This window comes from Triticum urartu, chromosome 6 (assembly GCF_003073215.2).
Source record: "Triticum urartu cultivar G1812 chromosome 6, Tu2.1, whole genome shotgun sequence".
NCBI classification, from domain to species: Eukaryota; Viridiplantae; Streptophyta; class Magnoliopsida; order Poales; family Poaceae; genus Triticum; species Triticum urartu.
This window is the reverse complement of record NC_053027.1, coordinates 39,707,615-39,725,682: the sequence shown is the minus strand read 5'-3', so window position 1 is coordinate 39,725,682 and position 18,068 is coordinate 39,707,615. Positions and strand designations below refer to the sequence as shown.

Here is an 18,068-nt window from a genome sequence, read left to right as displayed (position 1 = left end):
TAACGTGAGGAACTATTGATAATGTTCTAACAGACTTTTAGTCACTCAACACATATGATTTCCATGTTTCGAATCCAAATATTTAAAATAATGCAACCTCCTTCTCAAAACATAGTCGTATAAATTTTGTGTTCAGTCAAATTCTCTAAAGATTGATCAGGCTTATATAGAGAAGATATCAACATCTACAATAATATCAAATCTGTACTAATATATATCTATCATTTGGTATCGTAGATGTCGATATTTTTTCCCTATAAATTTGGTCAAATTAAAAAAAATGACTAATGTGTTACTTTTTAAAATTAAGGATTATTGGCCGTCAAAGGTTAAGTGTTCTATGTACTGCCTTGATTGATGAATAGGTTGGAAATTTCTCTTGCAAAAAAAAGGCTCTCTTTTTTCATTGCACTAGCTACCGGTTTGCTTGATAATTACTACCAGACATAGGATGCCCTTTGGGTGTCTTTTCAAGAAAAAGAAAAAAGAGAGCCTTTGGCTTGTGAGTAAATGGTGCTTGTGGTTTGTAAATGGTGTCTGCTAGGGCATAAGTGGCCTTCCTCTCTTTGGATTCTTTTGAAGATAGCTTACCACGTCTGCCTTGTGGTTCCTCTCTATATATAGAAGCATCTTTGCCAGCAGGTTATGGACACAATACTTAGCCGATTCTTAATTATTTCCATCCATCGATCTCTTCTTTTCTTCCCGAATTAATCAGCTGAGCTAGAGGTCGATCGACATCGACATGGCCGGCGCTGCACAGGGCAAGCAGAGTAGAGAGGCCCATGGTAACAACGATATCGGCGTCGCCAAGGACTACCTCGACCCTCCGGCGGTGCGGCTGTTCGACGCCAGCGAGCTTGGCCAGTGGTCCCTGTACCGCGCCATCATCGCCGAGTTCATGGCCAGTCTGCTCTTCGTCTACGTCTCCGTCGCCACCGTGATCGGCCACAAGCGGCAGACGGACGCGGAAGCGTGCAGCGGCGCCGGCGTGCTGGGCATCGCGTGGGCCTTCGGCGGCATGATCGCCGTCCTCGTCTACTGCACCGCCGGCATCTCCGGTGGCCACGTCAACCCCGCCGTGACGTTCGGGCTGCTGCTGGCGAGGAAGCTGTCGCTCCCCCGCGCCTTCCTCTACACGTCGGCGCAGTGCCTCGGCGCCATCTGCGGCGCGGCGATGGTCAGGGCCGTGCACGGCGCGCGGTACTACGAGCTCTACGGCGGCGGCGCCAACGAGGTCGCGCCGGGGTACTCCAAGGCGGGGGGGCTGCTGGCCGAGGCGGCCGGCACCTTCGTCCTCGTGTACACCGTGTTCTCGGCCACCGACCCGAAGCGCATGGCGCGGGACACCCACGTGCCGGTGCTGGCGCCGCTGCTCATCGGGTTCGCGGTGGTGGTGGCGCACCTGGCCACCATCCCCGTCACCGGCACCGGGATCAACCCGGCGAGGAGCCTGGGTGCCGCCGTGGTGTACAACAACAGCAAGGCGTGGAGCGAGCAGTGGATCTTCTGGGTCGGGCCGTTCTCCGGCGCCGCCGTGGCCATGGCGTACCACCAGTACATCCTCAGGGGCGGTGCCGCCGCCAAGCCACACTTCAACTTCGACAATGGATTCCGACGCCTCGGCTGTTGATGGAGCCACACACACCAAGAGGTGATGGTAATCAATCTGAGAGAGCTCTGGCGATGTAAGAAACGACACCAGTACTGCTTTTCTGGTTGATAATGTCTTTTTTGACACGCTGTAAAATGTAAATTTAATAAATATTATCACGAGGATCATAACTCAATCTGAGAGGGCTCTGACGATGTAAGAAACGACACCAGAGACTAGGGATCCTGTCCTTGGAAATGTAGGCATTCATGCAAATTCAGATGGTACTCCATGTGACCATGTCACGAGGATCATAACTCCATGAAAAAAGGCATAGACAAGTGGTTCTTCTTATTTGCCAAATTGTCCTAAATATTATTGGTAATGCTACTCAGTGAACCTTCGCTTTTATGTGTCAAGAGTGGCAATTCCTTCGAGCGAGCTCGACAATTTTCACAGCAAATCCTTTGTTTGCCAAGAATTTGCCATGTGTTTCTGAGAAATTGTCATCTGTGCTCTGAAGAACTTGCCCTTAAAAAGGTTCGCAATTGCCATGCTTCCTACCGAATGTTCGCTGCCTAAGAGGTCTAATACTATTGGTAGGCTGAAAATCAGGACAATGAAATGACCAGCAAATGCGAGCAAACTGACAAGTGAAGAAAAGATGATCGCTGCTCCTCTCTCACTACTAGAATCTGGTTTTGTCCCGAGTTCCAGAACTTCGCCTAGTTCATTTTATCGGGAACTCGGCAAACTTCCGTCCGCCGAGTTTGATCCAAAACTTGACTCGGCAATTATAAGCAACTTGGTACAGCTCTGGCACACATGACACATGCATGTGATTGCAGTTAGAAAGAACTGCTTTCTCCGGGCATAAGATTATCGAAGCCAGGATAGGATTATAGTGCCGTGTATTCCCCACAATAAGTTTGTGTGCTTCGGATGTACAAAAGCTAGAGGCAATGAAAATATCCGCAAACTCAGGTCCCCTGAAAAAACTCAAAGGGGACGCTAATTTGCTTCCGTGAGAATATAAAGTTGGGGCTCCTCTATCTTTCCCTCAAAGGATTGGTGTATTTTGACGAAGGGATGTAGAGGTATTAGAGCTTTTGAAGTTTGGAATAATGGAGTAGAAGAGCGAAGACTACTCATCTTGAGTGAGGAAAAAGATAACGGCAACTCCAATGCGGTTCACCAAAATGGATAGATCAAACATACATGCACACGTCTGAACGTGTCCACAGACTGTGGTAGGAGGTAGGGGATCTGGCCATCCAACCCTAGTGCAACAAATGTCCACCAGGGTCCTATATGGATGATGCTCATCAGCACCTGCTCCTAATCCGCCACCGCACCTGGTTGAGACATTACAGCAAATAGAGACCGGGTACTGATGCGTCTCCGTTATATCTATATTTTTTGATTGTTCCATGCCAATATTCTACAACTTTTACATATTTTTGGCAACTTTTTATACTATTTTTGGGACTAACATATTGATCCAGTGCCCAGTGCCAGTTCCTGTTTGTTGCATATTTTTTGTTTTGCGGAAAATTCATATCAAACGGAGTCCAAACGGGATAAAAACTTACGGAGATTTTTTATAAATATATGTGAATTTTGGGAAGTGGAATCAACGCGAGAAGATGCCCGAGGGGGCCACGAGGACGAGGGGCGCGCCCCAGGGGGTAGGGCACGCCCTGGGCCCTCGTGGCCACTCCGTAAGGCGGTTGGTGCTCTTCTTTCGCCGCAAGAAAGCCCATATCCGGATAAAAATCGTGTCAAAATTTCAGCCCAATCAGAGTTACCAATCTTCAGGAATTTAAGAAACGGTGAAAGGGCATAATCAGGGAGCGTAGAAATAGAAGGAAACAGAGAGAGAGAGAGAGAGAGAGAGAGAGAGAGAGAGAGAGATCCAATCTCGGAGGGGCTCTCGCCCCTCCGCCGTCATGGAGGCCATGGACCAGAGGGGAAACCCTTCTTCCATCTAGGGGGAAGGTCAAGGAAGAAGAAGAAGAAGAAGAAGAAGAAGAAGGGGGGCTCTCTCTCCCTCTCTCCCGGTGGCGCCGGAACGCCGCCAGGGCCATCATCGCGACAACGATCTACACCAACAACTTCACCGCCGTCATCACCAACTCTTCCCCCCTCTATGTAGCGGTGTAACCCCTCTTTTACCCGCTGTAATCTCTACTTAAACATGGTGCTCAACGCTATATATTATTTCCCAATGATGTATGGCTATCCTATGATGTTTGAGTAGATCCGTTTTGTCCTATGGGTTAATTGATGATCGTGATTGGTTTGAGTTGCATGTTTTATTATTGGTGATATCCTATGGTGCTCTCCGTGTCGCGCAAGCGTGAGGGATCCCCGCTGTAGGGTTTGAAATATGTTCATGATTTGCTTATGATGGGTGGCGTGAGTGACAGAAGCACAGACCCGAGTAAGTAGGTTATTTGCGTATGGGAGTAAAAGAGGACTTGATGCCTTATAATGCTATGGTTGGGTTTTACCTTAATGTTCTTTAGTAGTTGCGGATGCTTGCTGGAGTTTCAATCATAAGTGCATATGATCCAAGAAGAGAAAGTATGTTAGCTTATGCCTCTCCCTCAAATAATATTGCAATAATAATTACCGGTCTAGTTATCAATGGTCTAGGGACAAATAACTTTCTCGTGACAAAAAGCTCTCTACTGAAACTAATTTAGTTGTGTCTTTATCTAAACAGCCCCTAGGTTTAATTTACATGCCCTTTATTATCTTGCAAACCTATCCAACAACACCTACAAAGTACTTCTAGTTTTATACTTGTTCTAGGTAAAGCGAACGTTAAGCGTGTGTAGAGTTGTATCGGTGGTCGATAGAACTTGAGGGAATATTTGTTCTACCTTTAGCTCCTCGTTGGGTTCGACACTCCTACTTATCAAAAGAGGCTACAATTGACCTCCTATACTTGTGGGTTATCAAGACCTTTTTCTGGCGCCGTTGCCGAGGGGCAATAGCGTGGGGTGAATATTCTCGTGTGTGCTTGTTTGCTTTATCACTAAGTGGATTTTATTTGCTATTCTAAGTTGTTCTCTATCTTTAGTTATGGATATAGAACACGAAATACAAAAAAATAGGTTTACTTGGTACTCATGGAGATGGGGAACCTCCTAAAACCCTCGATTCTCATTATGTGAAAGATATTATGCACTATTTTAATAATCCTGAGAAAAACCTATTCAATTATATAATGGGAGACACGTTGGATCAACGTGAATTTAATACTTTAGGGATTATCGCTTGACTCAAAAAGAAAAACTTTTATGGGATCAAATTTATATGTTGCATTGGTATGCTCGGGAACTATGCTTGAGATATGATTATACTTGTTGCTCTAGGGTGAAGGCTCCACAACTTCCCTTTTCATACAAATTTAATGATAATGAAACCTTAGCTTCTTATGCTAATGGTATATATGTTACTATGATGTGGAACGAATAGAAGAATTTGTTGCTTTTAAGGGTGCTTGTGAAATTGAATCTTTGTTTAAAGAGTTTGAAGATTTTGATGATTCAGTTTATAGACCTGGAAATTTAGCTATCCTTAAATATTGCTATGAGAATTATAAATACAATTATGATATTGATGAATTTGTTGAGAAAGTCTCCGTTGTTCGAGAAGAGACTAATATTTTGCAGGAGTCTATGGAAGAAGAAATTGATGAAACTATGAGCTCGTTGGATGAAAAGGATGATGAGGAGAGCGAAGAACAAAAGGAGCAAGATCGAATTAGCTACCCGAGCCCACCTTCTAATGAGAGTAACTCTCCAACTCATACATTATTTAATGTCCCTTAGTTCTTATCGAAGGATGAATGCCATGATAATTGCTATGATCCCGTTGATTCATTTGAAATATCCCTTTTTGATGAACTTGATGCTTGCTATTCTTGTGGCCAAGATGCCAATATGAATTATGCTTATGGAGATGAACTTGCTATTGTTCCTTATGTTAAACATGAAACTGTTGCTATTGCTCCCACACATGATAGTCCTATTATATTTTTGAATTCTCCAAACTACACTATATAAGAGAAGTTTGCACTTATTAAGGATTATATTGATGGGTGGCCTTTTACCGTTGCACATGATAATTTTGATGAATATAATATGCATGTGCTTGCTGCTCCTACTTGCAATTATTATGAGAGAGGAACTACATCTCCGCCTCTCTATGTTTCCAACACGATAAAATTGCAAGAAACTTCTTATGCTATGCATTGGCCTTTACTTGATGTGCATGAATTGTTCTTGTATGACATGCCGATGCATAGGAAGAGAGTTAGACTTCGTCATTGCTTGATATATGTTGCCTTGTGCTCACTACTAAATGCCGAATCATTGCTAATTCAAATTGGCTTTGATATACCTTGGGATCCGGGTGGATTCATTACTTGAGCACCTTATGCCTAGCTTAATGGCTTTAAAGAAAGCGCTGCCAGGGAGACAACCCAGAAGTTGTAGAGAGTCATTTATTTCTGTTGAGTGCTTGTATAGAGTTTTAAAACAAAAAAAATAAAGAGGGGAACCCAAAACTTTTCAAAAAGGAAAGTGAAAGTGAGAGAGACAGACATTGTTGAAGTGAGGGAGCGCCTTGAACTTTGTTCATGCTCACGAAAACTTTGTGAATCTTGATTACAGAAACTTTTCAACAAAAATAATTATCCCCTTGTACAATTCCATTGTATTATAAAAATAATGTGCCAAGATTTGCCTTTAGGATGTTTACATTGCATGTTGGTTTGTTCGGTGCAAAACCAAAACTTTGGCTGTAGTGTGCAATTTTACATTTTTTTACTGGAACGTCAAAAGGTTCTGAAACTTTTTTCAATGTCTTTATATAAATTTTTTTTATTTTTCCTAATTGTTTCAGAATTTTTGGAGTACCAGAAGTATGATGAATGTTCAGATTACTACAGACTGTCCTGTTTAAGACATATTCTGTTTTTTTATGCATTGTTTGCTTGTTTTGATGAAACTATCGATTTCTATCAGTGGATTAATCCATGGAAAAGTTATATTACATTAGCTACAATGGAAAAAAATGAATTGGTTTGCAATGGTACTTAGAGTAGTGATTTCCTTTATTATACTAACGGATCTTACCGAACTTTCTGTTGAGTTTTGTGTGGATGAAGTGATCAAGGATCGAGGAGTGATGACCCACAAGTATAGGGGATCTATCGTATTCCTTTCGATAAGTAAGAGTGTCGAACCCAACGAGGAGCAGAAGGAAATGATAAGTGGTTTTCAGCAAGGTATTCTCTGCAAGCACTGAAATAATAGGTAACAGATAGTTTTGTGATAGGATAATTTGTAACGAGTAACAAGTAACAAACGTAAATAAAGTGCAGCAAGGTGACCCAATCCTTTTTGTAGCAAAGGAAAAGCCTGGACAAACTCTTATATGATGTAAAGCGCTCCCGAGGACACATGGGAATATCGTCAAGCTAGTTTTCATCACGTTCATATGATTCGTGTTCGGTACTTTGATAATTTGGTATGTGGGTGGACCGGTGCTTGGGTGCTGCCCTTACTTGGACAAGCATCCCACTTATGATTAACCTCTATTGCAAGCATCTGCAACTACCACAAAAGTATTAAGGTAAACCTAACCATAGCATGAAACATATGGACCCAAATCAACCCCTTACGAAGCAATGCATAAACTAGGGTTTAAGCTTCTGTCACTCTAGCAACCCATCATCTACTTATTACTTCCCAATGCCTTCCTCTAGGCCCAAATAATAGTGAAGTATCATGTAGTCGACGTTCACATAACACCACTAGAGGAGAGACAACATACATCTCATCAAAAATATCGAACGAATACCAAATTCACATGACTACTAATAGCAAGACTTCTCCTATGTCCCCAGGAACAAACGTAACTACTCACAAAGCATATTCATGTTCATAATCAGAGGGGTATTAATATGCATATAGGATCTGAACATATGATCTTCCACCAAATAAACCAACTAGCATCAACTACAAGGAGTAATTAACACTACTAGCAACCCACAGGTACCAATCCCGGGCTTAGAGACAAGAATTGGATACAAGAGATGAACTAGGGTTTTGAGAGGAGATGGTGCTGGTGAAGATGTTGATGGAGATTGCCCTCTCCCGATGAGAGGAGCGTTGGTGATGACGATGGCGATGATTTCCCCCTCGCGGAGGGAAGTTTCCCCGGCATAACAGCTCCGCCAGAGCCCTAGATTGGTTCCGCCAAGGTTCTGCCTCGTGGCGGCGGAGTCTCGTCCGAAAAGATGGCTTATGATTTTTTCCTCATCGAAAGACTCCATATAGCAGAAGATGGCCATCGGAGGGCCACCAGGGGGCCCACGAGGTAGGGGGGCGCGCCCAGGGGGGTAGGGCGCGCCCCCACCTTCGTGGGCAGGGTGTGGCCCCCCTGGTGAACTTCTTGCGCTCAGTATTTTTTATATATTCTGAAAATGTCTTTCGTGAATTTTCAAGACTTTTGGAGCTGTGCAGAATAGGTCTCTAATATTTGCTCCTTTTCCAGCCCAGAATCCCAGCTGTCGGCATTCTCCCTCTTTATGTAAACCTTGTAAAATAAGAGAGAATAGGCATAAGTATTGTGACATAATGTGTAATAACAGCCCACAATGCAATAAATATCGATATAAAAGCATGATGCAAAATGGACGTATCAACTCCCCCAAGCTTAGACCTCGCTTGTACTCAAGCGAAAGCCGAAATCAAAAAATATGTCCACATCTTTAGAGATAGAGGTGTCGATAAAAATAAAATACGGACATGAGGGCATCATGACCATTCTTAGAACATCAACTTATATAATTCTTGTCATATGATCTCTTATGCTAGAGTAACAATTCAATCACAATTTCAAGTATGAATCATAACTTCATTGAAAGCTAACAAACTATAATTTCAGTCATTGAAGCAATTGAAATTTATCATAACATAGGAAAGAGTCAATATAAGAGCTTTTCAGCAAGTCCACATACTCAACTATCATATAGTCTTTCACCATTGCTAACACTCACACAATACTTATGGGTATGGAGTTTTAGTCGGACACAGAGAAAGATAGGGGTTTATAGTTTTGCCTCCCAACGTTTTTGTTGGAAATATGCCCTAGAGGCAATAATAAAATGGTTATTATTATATTTCCTTGTTCATGATAATTGTCTATTGTTCATGCTATAATTGTGTTATCCGGAAATCGTAATACATGTGTGAATACATAGACCACAACATGTCCCTAGTGAGCTGATGTCTACTACACAACCTTCTTCTTGTAGACGTTGTTGGGCCTCCAAGTGCAGAGGTTTGTAGGACAGTAGCAAATTTCCCTCAAGTGGATGACCTAAGGTTTATCAATCCGTAGGAGGCATAGGATGAAGATGGTCTCTCTCAAGCAACCCTGCAACCAAATAACAAAGAGTCTCTTGTGTCCCCAACACACCCAATACAATGGTAAATTGTATAGGTGCACTAGTTCGGCGAAGAGATAGTGAATCAAGTGGTATATGGATAGTAGATAATAGTTTTTGTAATCTGAAATGATAAAAACAACAAGGTAGCAAGTGATAAAAGTGAGCGTAAACGGTATTGCAATGTGTGGAAATAAGGCCTAGGGTTCATACTTTCGCTAGTGTAAGTTCCCTCAACAATGATAAAATAATTGGATCACATAACCATCCCTCAACATGCAACAAAGAGTCACTCCAAAGTCACTAATAGCGGAGAACGAACGAAGAGATTATGGTAGGGTACGAAACCACCTCAAAGTTATTATTTCCAATCAATCCATTGGGCTATTCCTATAAGTGTCACAAACAGCCCTAGAGTTCGTACTAGAATAACACCTTAAGACACAAATCAACCAAAACCCTAATGTCACCTAGATACTTCATTGTCACCTCAAGTATCCGTGGGCATGATTATACGATATGCATCACACAATCTCAGATTCATCTATTCAACAAACACAAAGAACCTCAAAGAGTGCCCCAAAGATCTACCGAAGAATCACGACGAAAACGTGTGCCAACCCCTATGCATAGGTTCATGAACCCGCAAGTTGGTCACCTTAACATACATCAAGTGGCACGTGGTATCCCATTGTCACCACAGATATCCACGGCAAGACATACATCAAGTGTTCTCAAGTCTTTAAAGACTCAATCCGATAAGATTACTTCAAAGGGGAAACTCGATTCATTACAAGAGAGTAGAGGGGGGGAAGAAACATCATAAGATCCAAATATAATAGCAAAGCTCGCGATACATCAAGATCGTATCATCTCAAGAACACGAGAGAGAGAGAGATCAAACACATAGCTACTGGTACATACCCTCAGCCCCGAGGGAGAACTACTCCCTCCTCGTCATGGAGAGTGCCGGGATGATGAAGATGGCCACCGGTGAGGGTTCCCCCCTCCGGCAGGGTGCTGGGACAGGGTCCCAATTTACTTTTGGTGGCTACGGGGGCTTCTGGCGGCGGAACTCCCGATCTATTGTGCGTTCTGGAAGTTTTAGGGTACGTGGATATATATGGGTGCAGGGAGTACGTTGGAGGAGCCACGGGGGCCCCACGAGGCAGGGGGCGCGCCCCCCACCCTCGTGGGCAGCTCCCGTATCTTCTGACGTGGGGTCCAAGTCCATGAGGTGTGTTTCCTTCCAAAAATAACTTCTCCAGTTGATTTCGTTCCGTTTCGACTCCGTCTGATATTCCTTTTCTTCGAAACACTGAAATAGGCATAAAACAGCAAATCTGGGCTGGGCCTCCGGTTAATAGGTTAGTCCCAAAAATAATATAAAAGTGGATAATAAAGCCCAATATTGCCCAAAACAGTAGATAATATAGCATGGAGCAACCAAAAATTATAGATACGTTGGAGATGTATCAAGCATCCCCAAGCTTAATTACTGCTCGTCCTTGAGTAGGTAAATGATAAAAAGATAATTTTTGATGTGGAATGCTAGTTGGCATAATTTCAATGTAATTCTTCTTAATCGTGGCATGAATATTCAGGTCCATAAGATTCAAGACAAAAGTTCATATTGACATAGAAACAATAATACTTCAAGCATACCAACAAAGCAAGCATGTCTTCTCAAAATAACATGGCCAAAGAAAGTTATCCCTACAAAATCATATAGTCTGGCTATGCTCCATCTTCACCACACAAAACATTTAAATCATGCACAACCCCGATGACAAGCCAAGCAATTGTTTCATACTTTTGATGTTCTCAAACTTTTTCAATCTTCACGCAATACATGAGCGTGAGCCATGGATATAGCACTATAGGTGGAATAGAATGGTGGTTGTGGAGAAGACAAAAAGGGAGAAGATAGTCTCACATCGACTAGGCGTATCAACGGGCTATGGAGATGCCCATCAATAGATATCAATGTGAGTGAGTAGGGATTGCCATGCAACAGATGCACTAGAGCTATAAGTGTATGAAAGCTCAACAAAAGAAACTAGTGGGTGTGCATCCAACTTGCTTGCTCACGAAGACCTAGGGCAATTTGAGGAAGCCCATCATTGGAATATACAGCCAAGTTCTATAATGTAAAATTCCCACTAGTATATGAAAGTGACATAACGAGAGACTCTCTATATGAAGAACATTGTGCTACTTTGAAGCACAAGTGTGGAAAAAGGATAGTAGCATTGCCCCTTTTTTATTTATTTTCTTTTTTATTTGTCCTTTCCTTTTTTTGGCCTTTCTTTTTTTTATTTGGCCTTTCTCTTTTTTTGGGGACAATGCTCTATTGAATGATGATCATCACACTTCTATTTATTTACAACTCAAGAATTACAACTCGATACTAGAACAAAGATGACTCTATATGAATGCCTCCGGCGGTGTACCGGGATGTGCAATGATGCATGAGTGACATGTATGAAAGAATTATGAACGGTGGATTTGCCACAAATACGATGTCAACTACATGATCATGCAAAGCAATATGACAATGATGAAGCGTGTCATAATAAACGGAACCGTGGAAAGTTGCATGGCAATATATCTCGGAATGGCTATGGAAATGCCATAATAGGTAGGTATGGTGGCTGTTTTGAGGAAGGTATATGGTGGGTTTATGGTACCGGCGAAAGTTGCGCGGTACTAGAGAGGCTAGCAAAGGTGGAAGGGTGAGAGTGCGTATAATCCATGGACTCAACATTAGTCATAAAGAACTCACATACTAATTGCAAAAATCTATTAGTTATCAAAGCAAAGTATTACGTGCATGCTCCTAGGGGGATAGATTGGTAGGAAAAGACCATCGCTCGTCCCAGACCGCCACTCATAAGGAAGACAATCAATACATAAATCATGCTCCGACTTCATCACATAACGGTTCACCATATGTGCATGCTACGGGAATCACAAACTTCAACACAAGTATCTCTCAAATTCAAAACTACTCAACTAGCATGACTCTAATATTACCATCCTCATATCTCAAAACAATCATCAAGTATCAAACTTCTCTTAGTATTCAACACACTCATAAGAGAATTTTTATTATTCTTGAATACCTAGCATATTAGGATTTTAAGCAAATTACCATGCTATTTAAGACTCTCAAAATAATCTAAGTGAAGCATGAGAGTTCATCTATTTCATCAAAATAAAACTACCACCATGCTCTAAAAGATATAAGTGAAGCACTAGAGCAAATGACAAACTACTCCGAAAGATATAAGTGAAGATCAATGAGTAGTCGAATAATTATGCAACTATGTGAAGACTCTCTAAAATTTAATAATTTCAGATCTTGGTATTTTATTCAAACAGCAAGCAAAGCAAAATAAAATGACATTCTAAGAATAGCAAACATCATGTGAAGAAGCAAAAACTTAGGATCAACCGAAACTAACCGATAGTTGTTGAAGAAGAAAGGTGGGATGCCAACCGGGGCATCCCCAAGCTTAGACGCTTGAGACTTCTTGAAATATTATCTTGGGGTGCCTTGGGAATCCCCAAGCTTGAGCTTTTGTGTCTCCTTAATTCCTCTCATATCACGGTCTCCCTAAATCTCAAAAGCTTCATCCACACAAAACTCAACAAGGACTCGTGAGATAAGTTAGTATAAACCATTGCATAAACCTTATCATACTCTACTGTATCAAATCACTAAAATTATTATTCAACATTGCATACTAAATGCCTATGCATATTTAATAGTCCTATCCTCAAATAGAATCATTAAAGAAGCAAACATATGCAAACAATGCAAACATAGCAGCAATCTGCCTAAACAGGACAGTCTGTAAAGAATGCAGCAACATCCATACTTCCCTAGCTCCAAAAATTATGAAAGAAAATTCCCACTGTAGTAAATTTATCAGATCTTAATATGCAAAAGGTTTCGACATTTTATCACATTCTGACTTTTCTAGGGAATTATTGCAACAGCGGTAAACTTTCTGTTTTCAAACAGCAACATGTGGACTTCTAAAATAGGCATAGTAAAGGCTATCAATGCCACTTTTATTGAAATAAAAGATGCAAAACATTTTTCTAAATAACAGCAAGCAAATCCTAACAAAATAAATTGACGCTCCAAGCAAAACACATATCATGTGGTGAATAAAAATATAGCTCCAAGTAAAGCTACCGATGAACGAAGACGAAAGAGGGGATGCCTTCCGGGGCATCCCCAAGCTTAGGCTCTTGGTTGTCCTTGAATATTACCTTGGGGTGCCTTGGGCATCCCCAATATTAGGCTCTTGCCACTCCTTATTCCATAGTCCATCGAATCCTTACCCAAAACTTGAAAACTTCACAACACAAAACTTAACAGAAAACTCGTAAGCTCCGTTAGTATAAGAAAGTAAATCACCACTTAAAGGTACTGTAATGAACTCATTCTTTATTTATATTGGTGTTAAACTTACTGTATTCCAACTTCTCTATGGTTTATAAACTATTTTACTAGCCATAGATTCATCAAAATAAGTAAACAACACATGAAAAACAGAATCTGTCAAAAACAGAACAGTCTGTAGTAATCTGGATCAAACGTATACTTCTGGAACTCATAAAATTCTCAAATAAATTTCTGGACCTGAGGAATTTATCTATTAATCATCTGCAAAAAAGAATTAACTAAATATCACTCTCCAAATAAAAATGGCAGTAGTTCTCGTGAGTGCTAAAGTTTTTGTTTTTGACAGCATGATCAACAAGACTTTCCCCAAGTCTTCCCAAAGGTTTTACTTGGCACAAACACTAATTAAACACATAAAACCACATCTAAACAGAGTCTAGATGAATTATTTATTACTAAACAGGAACAAAAAGCAAGGAACAAAAAGCAAGGAACAAAAATTAAATTGGGTTGCCTCCCAACAAGCGCTATCGTTTAATGCCCCTAGCTAGGCATGATGATTTCAATGATGCTCACATGAAGGATAAGAATTGTAACATAAAGAGAACATCATGAAGAATATGACTAACACATTTAAGTCTAACCCACTTCCTATGCATAGGGATTTTGTGAGCAAACAACTTCTGGGAACAAGAATCAACTTGCATAGGAAGGTAAAACAAGCATAACTTCAAAACTTTAAGCACATAGAGAGGAAAGTTGATATTATTGCAATTCCTACAAGCATATATTCCTCCCTCATAATAATTTTCAGTAGCATCATGAATGAATTTAACAATATAACCATCACCTAAAGCATTCTTTTCATGATCTACAAGCATAGAATTTTTATTACTCTCCACATAAGCAAATTTCTTCTCATGAATAGTAGTGGGGGCAAACTCAACAAAATAATTATCATGTGAGGCATAATCCAATTGAAAACTAAAACCATGATGACAAGTTTCATGGATATCATTATTCTTTATAGCATACAAGTCATCACAATAGTCATCATAGATAGCAACTTTGTTCTCATAATCAATTGGAACCTCTTCCGGAATAGTGGATTCATCACAAAATAAAGTCATGACCTCTCCAAATCTACTTTCATCAATATAATAATCATAAATAGGAGGCATGCTTTAATCATAATAAATTTGCTCATCAAAACTTGGGGGACAAAAAATATCATCTTCATCAAACATAGCTTCCCCAAGCTTGTGGCTTTGCATATCATTAGCATCATGGATATTCAAGGAATTCATACTAACAACATTGCAATCATGCTCATCATTCAAATATTTAGTGCCAAACATTTTATAGATTTCTTCTTCTAGCACTTGAGCACAATTATCCTTTCCATCATACTCACAAAAGATATTAAAAAGATGAAGCGTATGAGACAAACTCAATTCCATTTTTTTGTAGTTTTCTTTTATAGACTAAACTAGTGATAAAATAAGAAACTAAAAGACTCGATTGCAAGATCTAAAGATATAACTTCAAGCGCTAACCTCCCTGGCAACGGCGCCAGAAAAGAGCTTGATGTCTACTACACAACCTTCTTCTTGTAGACGTTGTTGGGCCTCCAAGTGCAGAGGTTTGTAGGACAGTAGCAAATTTCCCTCAAGTGGATGACCTAAGGTTTATCAATCCGTAGGAGGTGTAGGATGAAGATGGTCTCTCTCAAGCAACCCTACAACCAAATAACAAAGAGTCTCTTGTGTCCCCAACACACCCAATACAATGGTAAATTGTATAGGTGCACTAGTTCGGCGAAGAGATAGTGAAACAAGTGGTATATGGATAGTAGATAATAGTTTTTGTAATCTGAAATAATAAAAACAGCAAGGTAGCAAGTGATAAAAGTGAGCGTAAATGGTATTGCAATGTGTGGAAATAAGGCCTAGGGTTCATACTTTCGCTAGTGTAAGTTCCCTCAACAATGATAACATAATTGGATCACATAACCATCCCTCAACATGCAACAAAGAGTCACTCCAAAGTCACTAATAGCGGAGAACGAACGAAGAGATTATGGTAGGGTACAAAACCACCTCAAAGTTATTCTTTCCAATCAATCCATTGGGCTATTCCTATAAGTGTCACAAACAACCCTAGAGTTCATACTAGAATAACACCTTAAGACACAAATCAACCAAAACCCTAATGTCACCTAGATACTTCATTGTCACCTCAAGTATCTGTGGCATGATTATACGATATGCATCACACAATCTCAGATTCATCTATTCAACCAACACAAAGAACCTCAAAGAGTGCCCCAAAGATCTACCGGAGAATCACGACGAAAACATGTGCCAACCCCTATGCATAGGTTCATGAACCCGCAAGTTGGTCACCTTAACATACATCAAGTGGCACGCGGTATCCCATTGTCACCACAGATATCCACGGCAAGACATACATCAAGTGTTCTCAAGTCCTTAAAGACTCAATCCGATAAGATTACTTCAAAGGGGAAACTCGATTCATTACAAGAGAGTAGAGGGGGGAAGAAACATCATAGGATCCAAATATAATAGCAGAGCTCGTGATACATCAAGATCATATCATCTCAAGAACACGAGAGAGAGAGAGATCAAACACATAGCTACTGGTACATACCCTCAGCCCCGAGGGAGAACTACTCCCTCCTCGTCATGGAGAGCGCCGGGATGATGAAGATGGCCACCGGTGAGGGTTCCCCCCTCCGGAAGGGTGCCAGGACAGGGTCCCGATTGACTTTTGGTGGCTACGGAGGCTTCTGGCGGCGGAACTCCCGATCTATTGTGCGCTCTGGAAGTTTTAGGGTACGTGGATATATATGGGTGTAGGGAGTACGTCGGAGGAGCCACGGGGGCCCCATGAGGCAGGGGGGCGTACCCTAGGGGGTGGGCGCGCCCCCACTGAGGGAGTCCTGGATTAGGGGGTGTTCGGGTAGCCGGACTATACCTTCAGTCGGACTCCTGGACTATGAAGGTACAAGATTGAAGACTTCGTCCCGTGTCCGGATGGGACTTTCCTTGGCGTGGAAGGCAAGCTTGGCGATGCGGATATTCAAGATCTCCTACCATTGTAACCGACTTTATGTAACCCTAACCCTATCCGGTGTCTATATAAACCGGAGGGTTGTAGTCCGTAGGCAATCAACTCCATACACAACAATCATACCATAGGCTAGCTTCTAGGGTTTAGCCTCCTTGATCTCGTGGTAGATCTACTCTTGTACTACCCATATCATCAATATTAATCAAGTAGGAGTAGGGTATTACCTCCATCGAGAGGGCCCGAACCTGGGTAAAACAAAGTGTTCCCTGCCTCCTGTTACCATCCGGCCTAGACGCACAGTTCGGGACCCCCTACCCGAGATCCGCCGGTTTTGACACCGACATTGGTGCTTTCATTGAGAGTCCTCTATGCCGTCACAATTAGGAAGGATGCCTCCTCCCGTCTTTAAAGACGGCGCCGTTGCTAAGGGAGCCTTGGCTGTCGGCCAAACCCTCCGGCTAGGTGGTTTCCTAATGACCGCCTGTTCGGCTGTTGTGCCGACGGTGACCTCTCGGGTCATCAAAAGCAACCTACACGTCAGCTCGGAGCTCGTCGAGCAGCTAGATCCAATGGAGCTCTCTTCCATAAACGAGCTCTTGGATCGCATCGCCGCCCTGGGGGTCGCTACGGATTACGACCGGGTTGGGCTTAAACCTGATCTAAGAGAAATCAACTCTCCCCAAGTCACCCACCACGTTGCCGTGGTAGAGGCGCAGTGCGGCGACCCTTCATCTATTTTAAGGACTAGCTACATCCGAATTCCCGACTCCTCCAAGCCGGATACCCATGGAGAGGAGGATGTAACTCAAGACCTGAGCTTAGGATCAGGCAACAGGCTAGATTCATTGGACAACATCCAAGAATCCGAACTTCAGAGTTCGGAAACTCTTCGACCTCCGAATCTTGGATTGGGTGAGGTTTCAGATTCAACGACACCCGCCCACCCGAACATAAGCGATCTCTCCCAAATCAGGCAGAGGCCCGAGGAAACAGTACATCATTACTGGGCCAGATTCCTCCTGGTTATGAACAGGATAAAGGATTGCCGCAAGGGAGACGCAATCTCTATTTTTTGCAGTAATTGCACGGACGAGGGAATCCTTAACGCCGTAAGCCGTCGTGATATTACACGCTTTGCTGACTTGGCGTCCATAGTACAAAAACACTGTGCGATGGAAAGCGCCTGGAGAACCGAAATAAAATTTTGGGACAATCCGGCCTTGAATAGTAATCCCGTCCGAACTAAGAGGGTGCATCATCATAGGACACCCGGGATAAACATCAAAAAGCCAAAACCCTCTACAGGGCATGGAATCGTACTGGAAAGGTGGCTTGATGGACCCTGTAGAATTCACAGTACAGAGGACGCCACACCAACTCACAGCCTTAGAGCATGTTGGATACTCCGGCAGGTGGCCAAAATTGGCGAGGACCTCTTAATCCTGGAGGCCGCAGAAAGCCAGCCCGAGGACACCAGTACCGTTCTCACAGTC

The 18,068-nt window shown here is 42.2% G+C and overlaps 1 protein-coding gene across 1 annotated transcript; it reads left to right on the top strand.

Annotated features, from left to right (window-relative positions):
• The first annotated feature begins 595 nt into the window (after positions 1-595).
• LOC125515999 (aquaporin PIP2-5-like) lies at positions 596-1,948 on the top strand. The gene has a single exon (XM_048681481.1). The coding sequence runs from the start codon at positions 746-748 to the stop codon at positions 1,631-1,633; it is 888 nt and encodes a 295-aa protein (XP_048537438.1). The 5' UTR covers positions 596-745; the 3' UTR covers positions 1,634-1,948.
• Positions 1,949-18,068: the final 16,120 nt, after the last annotated feature.

Coding starts and splice junctions, on each gene's coding strand:
- LOC125515999 (XM_048681481.1), top strand. CDS start 746: ATGGCCGGCGCTGCACAGGGCAAGCAGAGTAGAGAGGCCCATGGTAAC.